Genomic DNA, 21,197 nt, shown 5'->3' with positions numbered 1-21,197 from the left:
TAGGTCACAGCCTCCTGCATTAGGTCACAGCCTCCTGCATTAGGTCAGAGCCTCCTGCATTAGGTCAGAGCCTCCTGCATTAGGTCAGAGCCTCCTGCGTTAGGTCAGAGCCTCCTGCGTTAGGTCAGAGCCTCCTGCGTTAGGTCAGAGCCTCCTGCGTTAGGTCAGAGCCTCCTGCGTTAGGTCAGAGCCTCCTGCGTTAGGTCAGAGCCTCCTGCATTAGGTCAGAGCCTCCTGCATTAGGTCACAGCCTCCTGCATTAGGTCAGAGCCTCCTGCACTAGGTCAGAGCCTCCTGCATTAGGTCACAGCCTCCTGCATTAGGTCAGAGCCTCCTGCATTAGGTCAGAGCCTCCTGCATTAGGTCAGAGCCTCCTGCATTAGGTCAGAGCCTCCTGGCTGTGGGAGCTCAGCCAGAGCAGTGTCCGGGCAGGGAGCCGCCCCTCCCCCTCCTATATACAGCAGCATCTGATCACTCACAGGCCTGTGCATCTCCCAGGGCTGATGTAATCAGCTCCTGTGTGCTGCTTCTGGGTTCGGCCTGGTGGCGCCCCCTGCTGTTTGGCGCCCTAGGCCGTTGCCTACCCCTGCCTACTCTTTGTCCCGGCCCTGGTAGATGTTCCCATCAGTGGTGCAGTAGTCTTCTTCTCTCCCGGTTCTTGCGTTGAGGTCTCCATAGATGAGGACATTGCCCAGGGCCTGGAAGTCGGCGGCTTCCCTCTGTAGAGTCTCAAAGCTGTCTGGGTTAAAGTATGGAGACTCTGGTGGGGCGATGTATACTGCACAGAGATAGAGGTCAGCTGGAGAGGAGATGATGGAGCGGCCTATTCTTACCCAGATGTGGCTCCTCTCCTCACTGGGCTGATGCTTGTGGAGCTCCTCTATATACCAGACACAGATTCCTCCTGAGCTCCGGCCTTGCTTTATGGCTTTGTTTTTTAGGGCAGGGACAGAGATCTCCCTGTATCCGGTGGGCACCAGGGATTCCTTCTCTGCCTTGGTCCATGTTTCCAGGAGGATCTGTATGTCTGTGTTTTTTAGTTTTTGGATAAAATCTGGGTCATGTGTCTTTGACCCAAAAGCTGAAGCGTTCAGGCCCTGAATGTTCCAGCTGCTAATAATAAGGGAATTCATTGTTGGTCGGTATACCTTGTAATGGGCTGCTCCTTATGGGACAGCTGGATTCTAGAGGCTTGGCCCAGTCGCATTGAGTGCTGAGCAGGGTCTTTATCTCCTCCATGTCTCTGCTCTGTAGGGGGGGGAGGGGGGTCTCCTCCGTGGTTTGTGCCTCTGGTAGTCCGGATTTGGGTAAGGGTCACGGTTTTCGGTTTGTTGAGTATCTATCTATTATCTATCTATCTATCTCCTATCTATTATCTATCTATCTATCTATCTCCTATCTATCTATCTATCTATCTATCTCCTATCTATCTCCTATCTATCTATCTATCTATCTATCTATCTCCTATCTATCTATCTATCTATCTATCTATCTATCTATCTATCTATCTCCTATCTATCTATCTATCTATCTATCTATCTATCTATCTATCTATCTATCTCCTATCTATCTATCTCCTATCTATCTATCTCCTATCTATCTATCTCCTATCTATCTCCTATCTATCTATCTATCTATCTCCTATCTATCTATCTATCTATCTATCTATCTCCTATCTATCTATCTATCTATCTCCTATCTATCTATCTATCTATCTCCTATCTATCTATCTATCTATCTCCTATTTATCTCCTATCTATCTATCTCCTATCTATCTATCTATCTATCTATCTATCTCCTATCTATCTATCTATCTATCTATCTATCTATCTATCTCCTATTTATCTCCTATCTATCTATCTATCTATCTATCTATCTATCTATCTATCTATCTCCTATCTATCTCCTATCTATCTCCTATCTATCTCCTATCTATCTATCTATCTATCTATCTATCTATCTATCTATCTCCTATCTATCTATCTATCTATCTATCTATCTATCTATCTATCTATCTATCTATCTCCTATCTATCTCCTATCTATCTATCTATCTATCTCTCTCTATCTATCTATCTATCTATCTATCTATCTATCTATCTATCTATCTATCTATCTATCTATCTATCTCTCTCTCTCTCTCTATCTATCTCCTAGAGAGACGCTCTTCCCAGTCTCATTTTATAGCCCTATATCCTGCACTATTACTTGTTTTAGGTTTCATTGTCTCTTGTATCTATATGCTAATCACTTGATGACGCTGTGTGATATGCTAATTTGGTAGCTATAACGTGACCTCATTAGGACCTCCTCCTCACTGTGCCCCTTGCAATAAATAGCACTCTCTTTATCTGTGGTGACCTCCGGTGTGGAGGAGGAGCAGCCGGTCACTTGCCAAGTGGTGAGGTGTGATGCCAATTCTATGGTGGTTGGCCGAGATGTAACCGGGCCCAGTGATGTTATGTCGTGACGCCATTGCCGATTGGGCACACAGTTATGGTGGCACGCCTGCCTTTAGTTTAAAGGGCCAGTTACACCTTGTTCCCCTGTGGACAGTGACCTGCCGGGCTGTTTCAGGGTCCATTGGGTAATTATCACGGTGGTCCGGAGTGGAATGATGACCCACCCGGACTATTGGCACTGCCACCCACAGAAAGGGGAGATGTCCCAAGGAGTGTGTGTGCTGTGTCGGTGCTGGACGAGGAATCACAGAGTCTCTTTATCATAAATAATGGCTGTTTTACTCTGAAGATACTTGTATGCAGCAGAACATACAGCTTTACATTGACATAAGACCTTTCACTTAATAAGACACTTGATACTTTAGGATCCAGATCTACAGTGAGCGGATAGAGAGTAGTACAGTCTTGCTGACTGGGTTGCGTGCTGAGAGGTAGAAGAGAGGATCAGAAGAGTAAAGAGGAGGATGTCGTGAGAGTCCCAATCCAAGTAGTACTGTGCTCTACCCGGATGTCGGATGTAGAAATAGACAAATACTTGAAGTGAATACTTGTGCCCATGTTTTGACTCTTTGGTCTTCACACCACCTACTGCCCTACCAGTGTCGGGGGACCCGTCCTAGAGGGTGACACAAGCCCCAGACCTTGTTACCTAGGATGAGCGGAATGCTGAGAGTTCCCTGCTTACACCCGTGGTGCGAGATAGAGTTTATAGGTTTCTAGCAACTTTGCTCTATCCGGATCAGTTCGTAGCCTTCTGCTTTGTAGATACTGTCCTGCACTGTGTCTCTCCTTGTCCACAGCAGGGGTTGAGATGATCTCTGACTTGTCCTTTCTAGTGAAGGGTTTAACACTGCATAGCGCTGAGTAGAGTTACTAAAGAAGAACCTGTAGGCTGCATGTGCCTAGGTCTGAACACGGAGACTGGGGACCTGGCCGAGGGCCAGGGTCGTTCTGGCTCGTGTCCTTCCTCTTCAGAGTTCAGCGACAAAAGTCACTACACTTCCTCTACCCATGTGACTTCCTACCTACAGCGCATGTAAGGGGTGCTGTGAATGGGTGAAGAGTGCATATGTGAGAAATAAAGAGAGAAATGATAGGATAGAAGAAGAAAGTAATCTCATTGGTCTACAGATCCATGTGACATACAAACAAACAATACCCTTTCAATACTACAGTTGTGCAATAACTAAGTACATATACTTACAATAGCGACATCTTGTGGCGAAACTTTAACACTACTACATCAGCACTTACATCCAAAAAGTACAGACTTTTGCGAAGGGTGTAACTAATAGCAACACCTGTGGTGGGACACTACACACCTATGCTGGCGTGCTGCAGAATATTGCTTTGTATCTCCCTACCGCCCATCTATTTGTGATTTTCTTGCAGTCGGACCATGGTGGGAAGATAACAATGTCCAATATGACCACTGTGGTCCAGAGGGAACATAATGGGATGTCTCTAACCTGTGAGGCGTTTAATGAAGCTCTTCTCTACACCAAGGCGAATAGTGTCCAGCTCAGCGTCCAGTGTAAGTGATGGATACGGGAAGCAGGATCGGTGCAGATGACGTAGAGAAGTGGTCCTGTCCTGTATATAAAGATGGCGGATTGGTCCTCATGTAACTGTAATATTACAAATATCTATATAATATAGCAGGGAAGATAGAATAGGTAAAGTTTAAGCTCTGCCCAGTCTGATCACCTTGTTTCCTGTTCTCAAATCTGAGACAGACTGGTTGCTATGGACATGATACTGGGAAACCCTATGTATTGTATAACACTACTTGGGCCTATATTCTTACTGTGCTAAGGACAGAGACCAGGTTTGGTTTGTTTGGTGTGGAATTTGGGATCAGAATTGAGTTGGAAGTTGAGGTGGAGGTTAGAGGATTGGAGTGGAGGTCAGGGTTGGGGGGAGGATTAAGTTGGAGGTTGGGGTGGGGTGAGGATTAAGTTTAAAGTTTAGGTTGAGGGTTAAGTTGGAGATTGGGGTGAGGGTTGAAGGATGGGGTGTTGGTTAGGGTGAGGTTTGGGTTGAGTGTTGGGGTGAGGAGTGAGTTGGAGGTTGGGGTAAGGGTTGGAGGTTAGGAGGTTGGGGTGTTGGTGGTGACAGTTGGGTTGCAGAATGGGGTGGTGGTTAGGGTGAAGTTTGGGTTGGAGGTTGGGATTGGGTTGAAGGTTTGGGTGAGGCATGAGTTGGATGTTGGGTTAAGGGTTGAGTTGGAGGTGAGGGTTTAGTTGGAGGTGGGGGTGAGGGTTGAGGTTGGGGGTAAGGGTTGAGGGGGTGGTGGTGACAGTTGGGTTGCAAAATGGGGTGGTGGATAGAGTGAGGTTTGGATTGGGTTGAGGGTCGGGATGTGGGTGAGGGTCTAGCCGTAGTATGGGGTGGTGGTTAGGGTGAGGTCTGGGTTGGAGGTTGGGGTGAGGAGTTAGTTGGAGGTTGGGGTGGGGGTCAGGGTTGGGTTGCAGAATGGGGTGGTGGTTAGGATGTGGTTTGGATTGAAGGTTGGGATTGGGGTGAGGGTTGGAGGTTGGGGTAAGGGTTGGGTTACTGCACCACAGCTGTCACATCAGGCCCACTGCAGAGCTCAGAGCATTGATAATCAGATTTTTTCTATAAGGACCCTTTAAAAGCTGCAGGAAAGTTAAGTGATTCCAGGTGTAACTAGTTGATGCCTGATCACTGCTGGAGGTCATATATTAGGAAGACTTGGAGCTGAGAGATCTGGTCATTACAACCGGTCCTATGAACAGGGAGATATTTTACTGTCCCTGACCCACTTTTTTAAGTGTTAATGTTATTCAGATCCTCCTCAGAAGATATGGATTGAGGCTCCTCCTTTGAACGCTCATTTTCGGGCTGGAACACGTGTAAAGATGACTTGTCTGTCCAGTGGCGGTCACCCGGCACCTCGACTTACCTGGCTTAAGGTGAAAAGATTCTTAGAGGTTTTTGATGCTCTTCTATGAAGCATCTGACTCCATGTTGGGGGGTGGGATTTACTTTACTTTTATCTCCAGGATAAGAAACCAGTGTCGGAGGGGAGAACTATATCTGCAGGAAAGATCGTTTCCAGGGAGATCACCATCGAAACAGTGCCGAGCGACAACCAGGCAACTTACCGCTGCAATGCCACCAATGACGGGAAGAAAATATTGAGCGCCACCACCAAGCTTCACATCCAGTGTGAGTCTCCTGCTTCTACAGGACGTACCAGATATGGACCATGTCATTAGAGAGGATCATTGATGGAAATAACAAGGCGGTTACTGGAGTGTCAGAACATGGGGGGCACAGGGGCTCATGAGATGGGAACAGCCACAACAATGCATTTTTGGAATACTTGGTTGGTTTTGTTTTTCTTTTACTTTGTTGGTTCTCAGGTCTCAGGATTTTTCTTCTTATTTAGTTCCTCCAATTGATGTCAAAATCCTAAACCCACCCAAAGATTATAAGCGTGGAAGCACCATCACCCTGGAGTGCAGAACTGGCAGCAGTAACCCAGAATCAACAATATCCTGGATCAAGGATGGAGTCATGTGAGGAGTATAAGCTTTGTGTTTTATACGACTTAGCAAACCACCCAACTAACCTACCAACTACCTAATCAGCCTACCACCAAACCAACCATCCTCCCACCGAACCAAGCACCTGACTGATCCCCCAACAAGTCATCCAACCAGTCATACAACCAACCTGCCATCCAACAACTAACTGACCAGCCAGTCACTCAACAAATCAACCAATTAACCAACCAACCAGCCGCTCTTTCAACATAACACTCAGCCAGCTAACCATCTGAACATCCAACCAGGCAAAAACCTGACTTGCCAGCCAACACAGCCGCTAACTATCCAACACACTAACTAACCACCTAACCAACCCACCACTCAACCTGCCATCCAACAACCAGCCAATCATCAAACCAAGTGACAACCATCAACACTGTCAATTACCCAAGCAACCAACCCCAAACAACCAATCAACTAATCAAACTCCTAACTGATCCCCTAACCAACCCAACAAACTAACCAACCAACTAAGCAAGCAGCCAATCGTCCACCCAACTAAGGAGCTAATAAGATGACATCTTTCTTCATCAGTTTAAATGGAAGAGACCTGGGGATGAGGAATGCAGAACATGGCGGAAAGTCGACCTCCAGCAGCATCACACTAACAGTCTCCTCAGCAGACAACGCAAAACGTGTCTCATGCGAAGCCTACAGCAAAGCCTTGAGTGAGACAGTCAATACCTTCTACAAGCTGAGCGTTCTCTGTGAGTACTACCGGTCTGGTCTACACTCTAATGAGATCAGTGACTGGGATCAGGGTTCTGCACAGGGTAGAGATCAGCAACGTTAGCTGTTAGTCTACGCATGAAGTAAGCGATCAAGAACGCAACGGTATGTGGATATCCAAGAACGAGGAGATGTCTCACCAACCACAGGAGATGGCGAGATCTCCTTAGTATGGTCTGTAAAGAGCAAGCAATGGTCAGAGCAAATATTGTATGTTCTCAGATAACTACACACTTAGTACAATGGGGATCACATGATGATGATGTGGTCACTTAACGATGGTGAGGTTTAGATGATGATGGTTTGGTCACATGATTACGGTGAGGTCAGATGATGATGGTGTGGTTACATGACAATGGTGAGGTCACATGTTGAGTGTCTCCATTTGTGGTGAGGTCACATGATGATATGATGATGGTGAGGTCACATGATATGATGATGGTGAGGTCACATGATGATATGATGACTGTGAGGTCACATGATGATGGTGTTGTCACATGTGTGGTATGGTCACCAGCCACATTGGCCAGCTACATCTAATAGGTGAGTCCCCATAGGTGGAGAATGCTGTAAACATAGACTTGTGTTTTAGTTCCTCCAGAATTCACGGATGAACAGCCAAAGGTTGTCCAGGCGGTGGAGCACGGTGCGGCCCTCATCCCATTATACGTCCGGGCCAACCCTGCCCAGGTCAACTACACCTGGAGTCTACGAGGGCAAATACTGAACCGAGGTGAGGGGGTCTAAAGGGAGAAGGGATGTCCTGGTACCCCAACCTGGAGTTAGAGGACAAGTGATCTGCCCACAGCACCTCCACAGGGGAGATGGAGTATTACATCTTATCAATGGGAAGAGATGCACTCTATGGATCTGGTCTCTGCCATAGTGGCCACTATGGCGGACATCTTCATCTGATGTCAGGAAGGGGTTAAACTAGACGCTTTAGGACCCTATCACGAGGAGCGACATTGTTAGAAGGAGGTTTAGGAGGCGGGCAGAGGAGGAACCCCCAAGGAGAAGCCCTAATCCCTGAACCCCTTGGTTACTATGTAGAAGCCCGATCCCCGTATGTTGGGGTGTCGGGTACGTATGTTGCAGTGTTGGGTAAATATGATGCGATGTCGGAAGGTGTCGGGAACGTATGTTGCGATGTCGGGGTGCCTATGTTGCGGTGTTGGGTACATATGTTGCGGTGTCGGTTAGGTTTGATGAGGTGTCGAGTACATATGATCAGGTGTCGGGTACCTATGTTGCGGTGTCGGGCACGTATGTTGCGGTGTTGGGTACCTATGTTGTGATGTCGGGTACATATGTTGCGATGTCGGGTAGGTATGTTGCGATGTTGGGTACATATGTTGCGGTGTCGGGTAGGTTTGATGAGGTGTCGGGTACCTATGTTGCGGTGTCGGGTAGCTATGTTGCTGTGTCGGGTACCTATGTTGCGTTGTCGGGTACCCCCAAGGAGAAGCCCTAATCCCTGAACCCCTTGGTTACTATGTAGAAGCCCGATCCCCGTATGTTGGGGTGTCGGGTACGTATGTTGCAGTGTTGGGTAAATATGATGCGATGTCGGAAGGTGTCGGGAACGTATGTTGCGATGTCGGGGTGCCTATGTTGCGGTGTTGGGTACATATGTTGCGGTGTCGGTTAGGTTTGATGAGGTGTCGAGTACATATGATCAGGTGTCGGGTACCTATGTTGCGGTGTCGGGCACGTATGTTGCGGTGTTGGGTACCTATGTTGTGATGTCGGGTACATATGTTGCGATGTCGGGTAGGTATGTTGCGATGTTGGGTACATATGTTGCGGTGTCGGGTAGGTTTGATGAGGTGTCGGGTACCTATGTTGCGGTGTCGGGTAGCTATGTTGCTGTGTCGGGTACCTATGTTGCGTTGTCGGGTACCTATGTTGCGGTGTCGGGTAGCTATGTTGCTGTGTCGGGTACCTATGTTGCGTTGTCGGGTACCTATGTTGTGTTGTCGGGTACCTATGTTGCGGTGTCGGGTACATATGCTGCAGTGTTGGCTAGCTATGTTGCGATGTCGGGTACATATGTTGCGGTGTCGGGTAGGTATGTTGCGATCAGGGGTGGATTAACTTTACCATGGGCCCTGGGCTGTTCACTAAGCTTGGGCCCCCCCAACCCACTGTAACTATGGCGGCACTAGCTTTAGTCTTTTTCCTCCATAATGCAGCCTGTAAAGGACCTGTGGGGACATCATTGTCACATAATAAGGCCTTCATTATATTCTCTAATGTTACTGCATTGTCTCCTGGCTGCAGTTTTGCCCTGATTTGTGCAAAATTGTGGTAAAAAGCTGCAGTTTTTTTTGCAAATCATGGCAGAAATGTAACCTGGAGATAATACACCACTGAAAGTATGTCTGTTTGGGGGCCATGGGCCCCTCAGGAGCTCAGGGCCCCAGGTTACCGCCCAAAACGGACCTATTATAATCCACTACTGGTTGCAATGTCGGGTACGTATGTTGCGATGTCGGGTAGATATGTTGCGGTGTCTGGTACATATGTTGCGGTGTCGGGTACATATGTTGCGATGTCGGGTACATATGTTGCGGTGTCGGGTACATATGTTGCGGTGTCGGGCACCTATGTTGCGATGTCGGGCACCTATGTTGCGATGTCGGGTACATATGTTGCGATGTCGGGTACATATGTTGCGGTGTCGGGTACATATGTTGCGGTGTCGGGCACCTATGTTGCGAAGTCGGGCACCTATGTTGCGAAGTCGGGCACATATGTTGCGATGTCGGGTACATATGTTGCGTGTCGGGTACATATGTTGCATATGTACATGTGTTGGGTGACGGCGTGATGCATTATTCAGGATACCGCACTCCCTTAATAAAACATTTGCTTTGTAGCCCCGAGGCGTCACATTCTCGGCTGCGGCCAGACATACCGGCTTGGTGTCTACAAAGGGAGGTGCAAGGGTGACATCTGGAGGCTGCAATGTGGTATTACACCTGATAATAGTGCTATATGTATCTGACCGTGGCTGTGGCGAGGTACAATGCTGAGGGACCCTGATCTGGCCCTATGTTATTTCTGCAGATGGCGCTCACAGACATCACCTGAAAGGAGCCGGCTCCCTGGAGATCTGGAATGTCAGCCGAGCCGACTCTGGAGTATACAGCGTATCCTGTGAGAACAAGGAGGGGAAGAACAGCACCACGGTGCAGCTGGATGTTCACTGTAAGAGACAACGCGGTGTGCACCGTGCCGTAGTAACATCCCATGTAATTGTTCCATCAGCCAATGGACAGCCTGACAGATAATTACCCAGAGAGCATTGCTCTGTAATGACGTTACTGTGGATCCAGTCAGCCCTATAAGAACAGGTAGCACAGCCCGTCATCAGTAGTCATAGTCAGTAATAGTGCCGCCATACACCATTATTAATCATAGTCAGTAATAGTGCTGCCATACACCATTAGTAATCATAGTCAGTAATAGTGCTGCCATACATCATTACTAGTCATAGCCACCTGTCAGTAATAGTGCTGCCATACACCATTACTAGTCATAGTCACCTGTCAGTAATTCGATTCGCCCTCCCACATCCCCTGGCGCTTTTTCCAGCCAATAAACATGCAGGGGGAGGGACAGACCCTAGGAGTAGGCAGGACTTAAAAAAAAAACAACCTGTAACTGTGATTGGCTGGCTAAACCATGTGACTTCCTGAATGAAAGAATAGTGATTTCAGATTTGTGTCACTTGCTGGTTGGAACTAGAGAGGGACAGACTGTAAAGCAGGGAGAGGAAGGTTTTAGGTGAAGTTAGGTAGGAAGGGACCCTCAAAAGCCTTTGTTAGGGCTAAAGGTATAAAAAGAGACATTTACAAGCTGTTGTGAGACAGGCAGTGTGTATACACTGTATAAGCTGTTGTGAGACAGGCAGTGTGTATACTGTATAAGCAGTTATGAGACAGGCAGTGTGTATACACTGTATAAGCTGTTGTGAGACAGGCAGTGTGTATACACTGTATAAGCTGTTGTGAGACAGGCAGTGTGTATACACTGTATAAGCTGTTGTGAGACAGGCAGTGTGTATACACTGTATAAGCTGTTGTGAGACAGGCAGTGTGTATACACTGTATAAGCTGTTGTGAGACAGGCAGTGTGTATACACTGTATAAGCTGTTGTGAGACAGGCAGTGTGTATACACTGTATAAGCTGTTGTGAGACAGGCAGTGTGTATACACTGTATAAGCTGTTGTGAGACAGGCAGTGTGTATACACTGTATAAGCTGTTGTGAGACAGGCAGTGTGTATACACTGTATAAGCTGTTGTGAGACAGGCAGTGTGTATACACTGTATAAACTGTTGTGAGACAGGCAGTGTGTATACACTGTATAAGCTGTTGTGAGACAGGCAGTGTGTATACACTGTATAAGCTGTTGTGAGACAGGCAGTGTGTATACTGTATAAGCTGTTGTGAGACAGGCAGTGTGTATACACTGGTTAAGCTGTTGTGAGACAGGCAGTGTGTATACTGTATAAGCTGTTGTGAGACAGGCAGTGTGTATACACTGTATAAGCTGCTGTGAGACAGTCAGTGTGTATACTGTATAAGCTGTTGTGAGACAGGCAGTGTGTATACGCTGTATAAGCTGTTGTGAGACAGGCAGTGTGTATACACTGTATAAGCTGTTGTGAGACAGGCAGTGTGTATACCACCTCGGCCATGCATCCAGTGAAGGTGTTGACTAGCCCTTTAATTCGATTATTTTCAATATCAATTCGATATCTGGTATACGGCTGTATACTGTGAGTGTGTGATAATAGCTCTTATCTTGCTCCTACTGATTTGGCTGTCGCCGCCGCAGCTGGGACCAGGCATGGTCGTGTCTGTTAATGGCCGTAACTTGGTGGCAGCTCTGGAGCTCATTGCCGTTCATTGCCTAATTTGGTGGTACAGCGCTTTTTAAAGGCCTACCCCGACCTGCTGGAGCTACTGGTGAGGGTATGGCGTCTGTGCGCCCACTTTCGGAAGTCCACCGTGGCACCTGCTAGCCTTAAAGGGTCACTGTCGTTTATTTTTTTCAAAAATCAATAGTACAGGAGGTATTAAGAAACTTTGTAATTGGGGTTATTAGCCAAGAAATGCATTTTTATCATGAAAAAACAGTTTGAAGCTCTCCCCCCTGTCTTCATGGCTTGCCTATGGAGAGGGGAGGGGTCAAGAGAGATGAGGCACCAAAACAGGACAACAAAGAGTTAATCTACAGTTAATCACTTAGCTATCTCCTCTGACAGTCAGCACTGTCCTTTCTGACCTCTGAATACTGCTGTCACCCACCTCTGTGTTGTGTAATCCTGTGTTCTCGGCTCTCTGCTGCCGACTAAAGGCCCAATTCCACGGAATGATTATCGTTCATAAACACGCTCCAACGATCGCTCGCTATCGATTTTTTTTGTAAGAGAACGATAACACATAACACGTGGGAACATGAACGATGTATGTAGTGTAACGATTATTTTGCGGTCGTTACATGGTCGCTTAAAACGTTCGCCTGGGTGATCATGACCATACGACACACCTACTTTTTTTTAAACCTTTTTACGAACGACTGAAAGATTTCTAATTTTATGAAACGATTAGTGAATTATCTTTCAAAGACCAATGATTTTTTTTCCGACATGCTGAAAAACAATTTTGATCTGTCCGATCACTGGTTTATTCTCTCTGATCACTGGTTTATTCTGTCCGATCACTGGTTTATTCTCTCTGATCACTGGTTTATTCTGTCCGATCACTGGTTTATTCTGTCCGATCACTGGTTTATTCTGTCTGATCACTGGTTTATTCTGTCCGATCACTGGTTTATTCTCTCTGATCACTGGTTTATTCTCTCTGATCACTGGTTTATTCTGTCTGATCACTGGTTTATTCTCTCTGATCACTGGTTTATTCTCTCTGATCACTGGTTTATTCTGTCCGATCACTGGTTTATTCTGTCCGATCACTGGTTTATTCTGTCCGATCACTGGTTTATTCTCTCTGATCACTGGTTTATTCTCTCTGATCACTGGTTTATTCTCTCTGATCACTGGTTTATTCTGTCCGATCACTGGTTTATTCTGTCCGATCACTGGTTTATTCTCTCTGATCACTGGTTTATTCTTTCTGATCACTGGTTTATTCTGTCCGATCACTGGTTTATTCTCTCTGATCACTGGTTTATTCTCTCTGATCACTGGTTTATTCTCTCCGATCACTGGTTTATTCTCTCCGATCACTGGTTTATTCTCTCTGATCACTGGTTTATTCTCTCTGATCACTGGTTTATTCTCTCTGATCACTGGTTTATTCTCTCTGATCACTGGTTTATTCTGTCCGATCACTGGTTTATTCTGTCCGATCACTGGTTTATTCTCTCTGATCACTGGTTTATTCTGTCCGATCACTGGTTTATTCTGTCCGATCACTGGTTTATTCTCTCTGATCACTGGTTTATTCTCTCTGATCACTGGTTTATTCTCTCCGATCACTGGTTTATTCTCTCCGATCACTGGTTTATTCTCTCCGATCACTGGTTTATTCTCTCTGATCACTGGTTTATTCTGTCCGATCACTGGTTTATTCTGTCCGATCACTGGCTTATTCTCTCTGATCACTGGTTTATTCTCTCTGATCACTGGTTTATTCTCTCTGATCACTGGTTTATTCTCTCTGATCACTGGTTTATTCTGTCTGATCACTGGTTTATTCTCTCTGATCACTGGTTTATTCTCTCCGATCACTGGTTTATTCTCTCCGATCACTGGTTTATTCTGTCTGATCACTGGTTTATTCTCTCTGATCACTGGTTCATTCTCTCTGATCACTGGTTTATTCTGTCCGATCACTGGTTTATTCTCTCTGATCACTGGTTTATTCTCTCTGATCACTGGTTTATTCTCTCTGATCACTGGTTTATTCTCTCCGATCACTGGTTTATTCTCTCTGATCACTGGTTTATTCTCTCTGATCACTGGTTTATTCTGTCCGATCACTGGCTTATTCTCTCTGATCACTGGTTTATTCTCTCTGATCACTGGTTTATTCTCTCTGATCACTGGTTTATTCTCTCCGATCACTGGTTTATTCTGTCTGATCACTGGTTTACTCTCTCCGATCACTGGTTTATTCTGTCTGATCACTGGTTTACTCTCTCCGATCACTGGTTTATTCTGTCTGATCACTGGTTTACTCTCTCCGATCACTGGTTTATTCTGTCTGATCACTGGTTTACTCTCTCCGATCACTGGTTTATTCTGTCTGATCACTGGTTTACTCTCTCCGATCACTGATTTATTCTGTCCAATCACTGGTTTATTCTCTCTGATCACTGGTTTATTCTGTCTGATCACTGGTTTATTCTCTCCGATCACTGGTTTATTCTGTCTGATCACTGGTTTATTCTCTCTGATCACTGGTTCATTCTCTCTGATCACTGGTTTATTCTGTCTGATCACTGGTTTATTCTCTCTGATCACTGGTTCATTCTCTCTGATCACTGGTTTATTCTGTCTGATCACTGGTTTATTCTGTCCGATCACTGGTTTATTCTCTCTGATCACTGGTTTATTCTCTCTGATCACTGGTTTATTCTGTCCGATCACTGGTTTATTCTGTCCGATCACTGGTTTATTCTGTCCGATCACTGGTTTATTCTCTCTGATCACTGGTTTATTCTGTCCGATCACTGGTTTATTCTGTCCGATCACTGGTTTATTCTCTCTGATCACTGGTTTATTCTCTCTGATCACTGGTTTATTCTCTCTGATCACTGGTTTATTCTCTCCGATCACTGGTTTATTCTCTCTGATCACTGGTTTATTCTCTCCGATCACTGGTTTATTCTGTCCGATCACTGGCTTATTCTCTCTGATCACTGGTTTATTCTCTCTGATCACTGGTTTATTCTCTCTGATCACTGGTTTATTCTCTCCGATCACTGGTTTATTCTGTCTGATCACTGGTTTACTCTCTCCGATCACTGGTTTATTCTCTCTGATCACTGATTTATTCTGTCCGATCACTGGTTTATTCTCTCTGATCACTGGTTTATTCTGTCTGATCACTGGTTTATTCTGTCTGATCACTGGTTTATTCTGTCTGATCACTGGTTTATTGTCTCCGATCACTGGTTTATTCTCTCTGATCACTGGTTTATTCTGTCTGATCACTGGTTTATTCTCTCCGATCACTGGTTTATTCTGTCTGATCACTGGTTTATTCTCTCTGATCACTGGTTCATTCTCTCTGATCACTGGTTTATTCTGTCTGATCACTGGTTTATTCTGTCCGATCACTGGTTTATTCTCTCTGATCACTGGTTTATTCTCTCTGATCACTGGTTTATTCTGTCCGATCACTGGTTTATTCTGTCCGATCACTGGTTTATTCTCTCTGATCACTGGTTTATTCTGTCTGATCACTGGTTTATTCTGTCTGATGACTGGTTTTCATGGACCCCCCCGACTTCACCTGCGGAGTTCTGTCTGGCCACTTCATGGTTGTGTTGGTTCTCTCTGTGACGCACGGGTCTTCCGGCCAGTCGGTGCTTTGTGTTCAGATGCCGGTGGTTGGAGATCGCCGGGGGGGGGGGGTCCCATTGTATTCTGGCCTCCTATATACCACCCCAGCCTGTATACTCCTTGTGTTAGGATAGGGACAGGTCAGTCCTGCACTGGCATCCGCCCCGCTGTCCCTGCCTACTTACCTCAGATGCTATAGGCAGCTATGGACGTCCATGATCTCATCAAAGTGCAACCCAGAACACAATGAGACAATACACAACACACAGGCCAGGACTGAGGGGAAGATACTTACAGTATGGAGCCCGGGGTCCCAGAAGTGATTGCTGCTGAGGCTCCAGGTGCGGCCCAGGAGCTGACTGGTGCGTCCGCTGTCAGACAATCCTCACATATAACAAACACCTCATGCCAGGGAGGCCGGCGTGCCCAGAATTCTGGCTGCTAGGGACACCGTCAGCGACCCCCAGCAACCGGCCCAGCAGTTACTATAGACACCGCCGGCATCTCTAGACGTCCGACCACATGTTCCAGCAGAGCCAGGTGCCGAGCACACGGCCCGGACCCCGACACCTTGCTGGTTATTGAGCTAGTCTCTGCCCGCTTGTACTGTAGCTGTTTATATATCTGATTCTGATCTTTTGGCTTTGGCTCCCTGACTCCCCCTGTTTGCAGCCTCCATCTTACCGCCTGACTCCCCCTGTTTGCAGCCTCCATCTTACCGCCTGACTCTCCGTTTGCAGCCTCCATCTTACCGCCTGACTCCCCCTGTTTGCAGCCTCCATCTTACTGCCTGACTTTAGGTTCTGATTTTGTACTTCCGCTGCCCGCTGTTGCTGACCCGATTTGTCCACACTGAACTATTGTGTTTGTTTGTCTGTCCATGTTTTGTGTACTGTGGTGTCCCACCACAGGTGTTGCTATTGGTTACACCTTTCGTAAAAGCCTGTACTTATTGTACACAAGTGGTAGTAAGTAGTGATAAAGTTTCACCACTAGATGTCGCTGTTATAGATGTATGTACTCAGATGCTGCACGGCTGAAGTGTGTAAAGGGTTATTGTTTGTTTGTATGTCACATGTATCTGTGAACCTATAGGAATCTTTTCTTCTTCTCTCCTATCATCTCTCTCTTTATTTCTTCTGTTGCACTCTTCACCCACTCACAGCGTATCTTAGATACGCTGGGGAAGGAAGTCACATGGGTAGAGGAGGTGCATGAGACTTTCGTGTTGGACATTGTAGAGGAAGGACGCAAGCTAGACAGCTCTCTACAGTGGTCCTCTCTGGGCCCTGACCCTCTGCCAGGTCCCAGTACTCTCAGGAGTTCAGTCTTAGTCAGGTCACCATATGGGTAGGACGTAAGACAGGACACGGCTAGTAGTTTCTTCTCTATTTTACACAACACTATGCAATGTTAAACCCCTACAGGAGAGGACAAGTCAGAGACAACCTCAACCCACGCTGTGGACTAGGAGAGTCACAGAGCAGGACAGTATCCAGAGACCGCAGTGAGCTAGGAACTGATCTGGATAGAGCAAAGTTGCTAAGAGCCTAGGAACCCTATCTCACAGCGCAGGTGACAGCAGGGAACCCTCAGCATTCCGCTCATCCCATTTAACAGGGTCTGGGGCCTTGTGTCGCCCTCATAAGACCGGTCCCCCAACACTGGTGGGCATTAGGTGGTGCAAAGACCCAAAGGTCAATACACGGACACAAGTATTCTCTTCTTCTTCTAAGTATTCTTCTACCTCATCCTCCAACATCCCGGCAGAGCACAATACTACTTGGGTTGGGACTCTCACGACATCCTACTCTCTGCTGCTCTGATTTTTTGTATTTTTCTGCACGCTAATCAGTCAGCACGACTGTCCTCACTGTATCCCGATCACAGATCTGGTTGTTGTATTGTCAAGTGCTTTCTCAAGAGAAACATAATCTGTCAAGTGAAGGTTGTATTATCTGCTGCACACAAGTACTTTCCAAGTAAAAACAAGATTACTTATGATTCTTCGCCCCGCTCCGACACAGTGTACACTACAACCTTAGGACACTTCCCCTTCTGTGGGCCAACCGTGATATCATCCCAGGGGACCCCGTAGCAGCCCGGCAGGACACTGTCCACAGGGGAACAAAGTTTAACTGGCACTCTAAACTAAAAGCAGGTGTGCCACCATACCTGTGTGCCCAACCGCCACTGGCGTCACAACATAACATCACTGTGCCCGACTGTATCTCGGCCAACCACCATAGAACTGGCGTCACACCTCAACATCTAGCAAGTAACCGGCCGCTCCTCTGACATAACATCCCAGGGGGTCAGCACAGTACCACCTATACCAGAGCAGGAACCGTCCTCGTGGTTGTCCATAGCCGCCTAGGGCTTTCAGTGGCAGGTAGGCAGGGACAATGGGCGAGAACAGCGCAGGGCTCACTGTCCGTGTCTTTATGTCTATTCCACCCGTTGCCACTGACCGTACATAACACCCTTGTTCCCTGGATTTGCTTCTTTATCAGCATTATAATTGCTTGTGTGTTGATGAGGTTTTCTTCTTCCCCCACAGATTCTCCGTCCATTCGCAGCCTCGTTGACCCCACAGAAGTGGATTTGGGGGGGAGAGCAGAGCTTGTGTGCATTGCCGATGCCAATCCTGTTCGTGACGCCATGTTCCAGTGGAGATGGCTGGTATGGCGCCCTCTAGAGCCTTCATCTTTTTTCTTTAGACCCCAACCTGTGGCTGCTGCAAAACGACAACTCCGACTGTGTGCAGCAACCTGCCCGGACATTAGCTGGGAGCGAGGTCAGCCGTATGGCTGGGCCTTGTGGTGTCCATCCGGTGTGGGGTGCACATGATCACCATCCACATCTACATCCTAGAATCGAGGCAACTACATGTGAACACTGGTGGAAATGGGGATTTGAATCACTGTCTCTATGACAACAGCGTCAGAGGTGTATTCACCTCAGGCTTTTGGCCTGTAGACAAGAGTCATCAGACCTGAACACAGACTCTTTGTGTCCTTCTTACTAACAGGGAGACGAGGAAAGAGACTTGTCTGGTCTTGAAAGGCAAGTCAATGGTGTCACCGGACGACTCATTATCAGCGACGCCAAGAGGTCTGATGCCGGGCGCTATGAATGCATGGTGGATAATGGAATCCCCCCTCCCGTCAAGGCTGATGCCCGCCTTGTTGTGCGCTGTAAGTAAGATCTCCTAGGGCCACTGACCATCCTAACCTTCATAGACCAGATCCCTCGGACGCCACTGACCATCCTAACCTCCATAGACCAGATCCCTCGGACGCCACTGACCATCCTAAACTCCATAGACCAGATCCCTCGGAGGCCACTGACCATACTAACCTCCATAGATCAAATCCCTCCGGACCACTGACCATACTAACCTCCATAGACCAGATCCCTCAGAGGCTACTGACCATCTTAATCTCCATTGACCAGATCCCTTGGAGATCACTGACCATACTAATCTCCATAGACCAGATCCCTCAGGACAACTGACCATCCTAATCTCCATAGACCAGATCCCTTGGATGCCACTGACCATACTAATCTCCATAGACCAGATCCCTTTGGACCACTGACCATATTAATATCCATAGACCAGATCCCTCCAGACCACTAACCATACTAATCTCCATAGACCAGATCCCTCTGGGCCACTGACCATACTAATCTCCATAGACCAGATCCCTTGGAGGCCACTGATTATACTAATCTCCATAGACCAGATCCCTCGGAGGCCACTGACCATACTAATCTCCATATGCCAGATCCCTCGGAGGCCACTAACCATACTAATCTCCATATGCCAGATCCCTCCGGACCACTGACCATACTAATCTCCATAGACCAGATCCCTCGGAGGCCAATGACCATACTAATCTCCACAGACCAGATCCCTTGGAGGCCACTGACCATACTAATCTCCATATGCCAGATCCCTCCGGACCACTGAACATACTAATCTCCATAGACCAGATCCCTTTGGACCACTGACCATATTAATCTCCATAGACCAGATCCCTCCAGACCACTAACCATACTAATCTCCATAGACCAGATCCCTCTGGGTCACTGACCATACTAATCTCCATAGACCAGATCCCTTGGAGGCCACTGATTATACTAATCTCCATAGACCAGATCCCTCCGGACCACTGACCATACTAATCTCCATAGACCAGATCCCTTGGGGGCCACTGACCATACTAATCTCCATATGCCAGATCCCTCCGGACCACTGAACATACTAATCTCTATAGACAAGATCACTCTGGATCACTGACCATACTAATCTCCATAGACCAGATCCCTCCAGACCACTTACCATACTAATCTCCATAGACCTGATCCCTCCGGACCACTGACCATACTAATCTCCATAGACCAGCCCCCCCTGCCCACCCACTGGAGCTGGCCCCTTCCTTCCTTCCCCCCTTCCCCGCTCCTTGTCCCCCACATTGTTGTCCAATCCTTGTTTCTTGCAGTTAAGCCAGAGATAGAGAAAGGCGTTCACCTCGGCAAAGTGGCCGTTCCTGGAGACGGGAAATCCTCAACGGGTCTCGAATGTAAAGCTGAGGGGATCCCAAACGTGGCCTTCAGCTGGGCGAAGAATGGCATCACTCTGGACTTGGCTAACCCCAGGTATCTAGACCTGTCATGGTGATAGGCAACGCGTTTCTGTCTTACCGTTTTACCGTCCTGTCTGTGATGGATAACTGGGGCGTCACTGTCCTGTCTGTGATGGATAACTGGGGCGTCACTGTCCCGTCTGTGATGGATAGCTGGGCCGTCACCGTCCTGTCCGTGATGGATAGCTGGGCCGTCACCGTCCTGTCTGTGATGGATAACTGGGCCGTCACTGTCCTGTCCGTCAATCTTCCCGCTCTGTAGACCATTATCGAGGTTTAGGTTCCAGTAATTAGAGTGGTGATGGGGCTGGGCCCTCACCTGGAGGCCCTTTATATGGGAGTTACATATACAGTGACCAGTGTTGGGACTAGACCTGGATCTGCAGTCCCTGATTGCCATACTGCCAGGTTGTGTAGTGCAGGGTTTAGGGTGGGAGACCCTAAAGAGATAGTACTGCAAGGGGCAAATTAAGAAAAGGCAAGTAGCTGCTCCTGTTCTAGGGCCACACGCTGCCGCAGGGCCAGTGCTGAAGAGAAGCCCAGGGGGCCCAAGCAGGACGGAGCCCCAGCAGGGAGGGAAGTGGGTATGGGATGAGGAGCGCCTCCCCGCAGGAGTAGCAGCTAGATAAGTCAGCACCGGCCGAGAGTACAGCCGTACAAGTGTGCGTACCCTGCCGTGTATGGTGTCCTGCTGCTGTGTACGATGTCCTGGTCAATAGGGCAGCTGCTGTGTACACTGTCCTGCTGTTGTGTACAGTGTCCTGCTGTTGTATACGGTGTCCTGCTGTTGTCTATGGTGTCCTGGTCAGTATGGCAGCTGCCGTGTACGGTGTCCTGGTCAGTATGGCAGCTGCTGTGTACGGTGTCCTGGTCAGTATGGCAGCTGCCGTGTACGGTGTCCTGGTCAGTATGGCAGCTGCCGTGTACGGTGTCCTGGTCAGTATGACAGCTGCCGTGTACGGTGTCCTGGTCAGTATGGCAGCTGCCGTGTACGGTGTCCTGGTCAGTATGGCAGCTGCCGTGTACGGTGTCCTGGTCAGTATGGCAGCTGCCGTGTACGGTGTCCTGGTCAGTATGGCAGCTGCCGTGTACGGTGTCCTGGTCAGTATGGCAGCTGCCGTGTACGGTGTCCTGGTCAGTATGGCAGCTGCCGTGTACGGTGTCCTGGTCAGTATGGCAGCTGCCGCGTACGGTGTCCTGGTCAGTATGGCAGATGCCGACCGTGTACGGTGTCCTG

At 47.7% G+C, this 21,197-nt stretch overlaps 1 protein-coding gene across 1 annotated transcript in view; it reads left to right on the top strand.

The window, feature by feature from the left end:
• The window catches only part of LOC138777292 (nephrin-like), an 83,309-nt gene that overhangs the window by 45,530 nt on the left and 16,582 nt on the right, over positions 1–21,197 (top strand). Inside the window, exons 11-20 of the mRNA XM_069956281.1 lie at positions 3,854–3,995; positions 5,273–5,397; positions 5,488–5,653; positions 5,877–6,006; positions 6,571–6,743; positions 7,358–7,498; positions 9,838–9,978; positions 17,872–17,993; positions 18,343–18,508; positions 19,817–19,973. Of these exons, the coding sequence (XP_069812382.1) occupies positions 3,854–3,995; positions 5,273–5,397; positions 5,488–5,653; positions 5,877–6,006; positions 6,571–6,743; positions 7,358–7,498; positions 9,838–9,978; positions 17,872–17,993; positions 18,343–18,508; positions 19,817–19,973 (1,463 nt within the window). The remainder of the gene's footprint in view (positions 1–3,853; positions 3,996–5,272; positions 5,398–5,487; positions 5,654–5,876; positions 6,007–6,570; positions 6,744–7,357; positions 7,499–9,837; positions 9,979–17,871; positions 17,994–18,342; positions 18,509–19,816; positions 19,974–21,197) is intronic.

The sequence above is a fragment of the Dendropsophus ebraccatus genome, unplaced genomic scaffold (assembly GCF_027789765.1).
Source record: "Dendropsophus ebraccatus isolate aDenEbr1 unplaced genomic scaffold, aDenEbr1.pat pat_scaffold_556_ctg1, whole genome shotgun sequence".
NCBI classification, from domain to species: Eukaryota; Metazoa; Chordata; class Amphibia; order Anura; family Hylidae; genus Dendropsophus; species Dendropsophus ebraccatus.
This window is presented reverse-complemented; position numbering and strand designations above follow the sequence as displayed.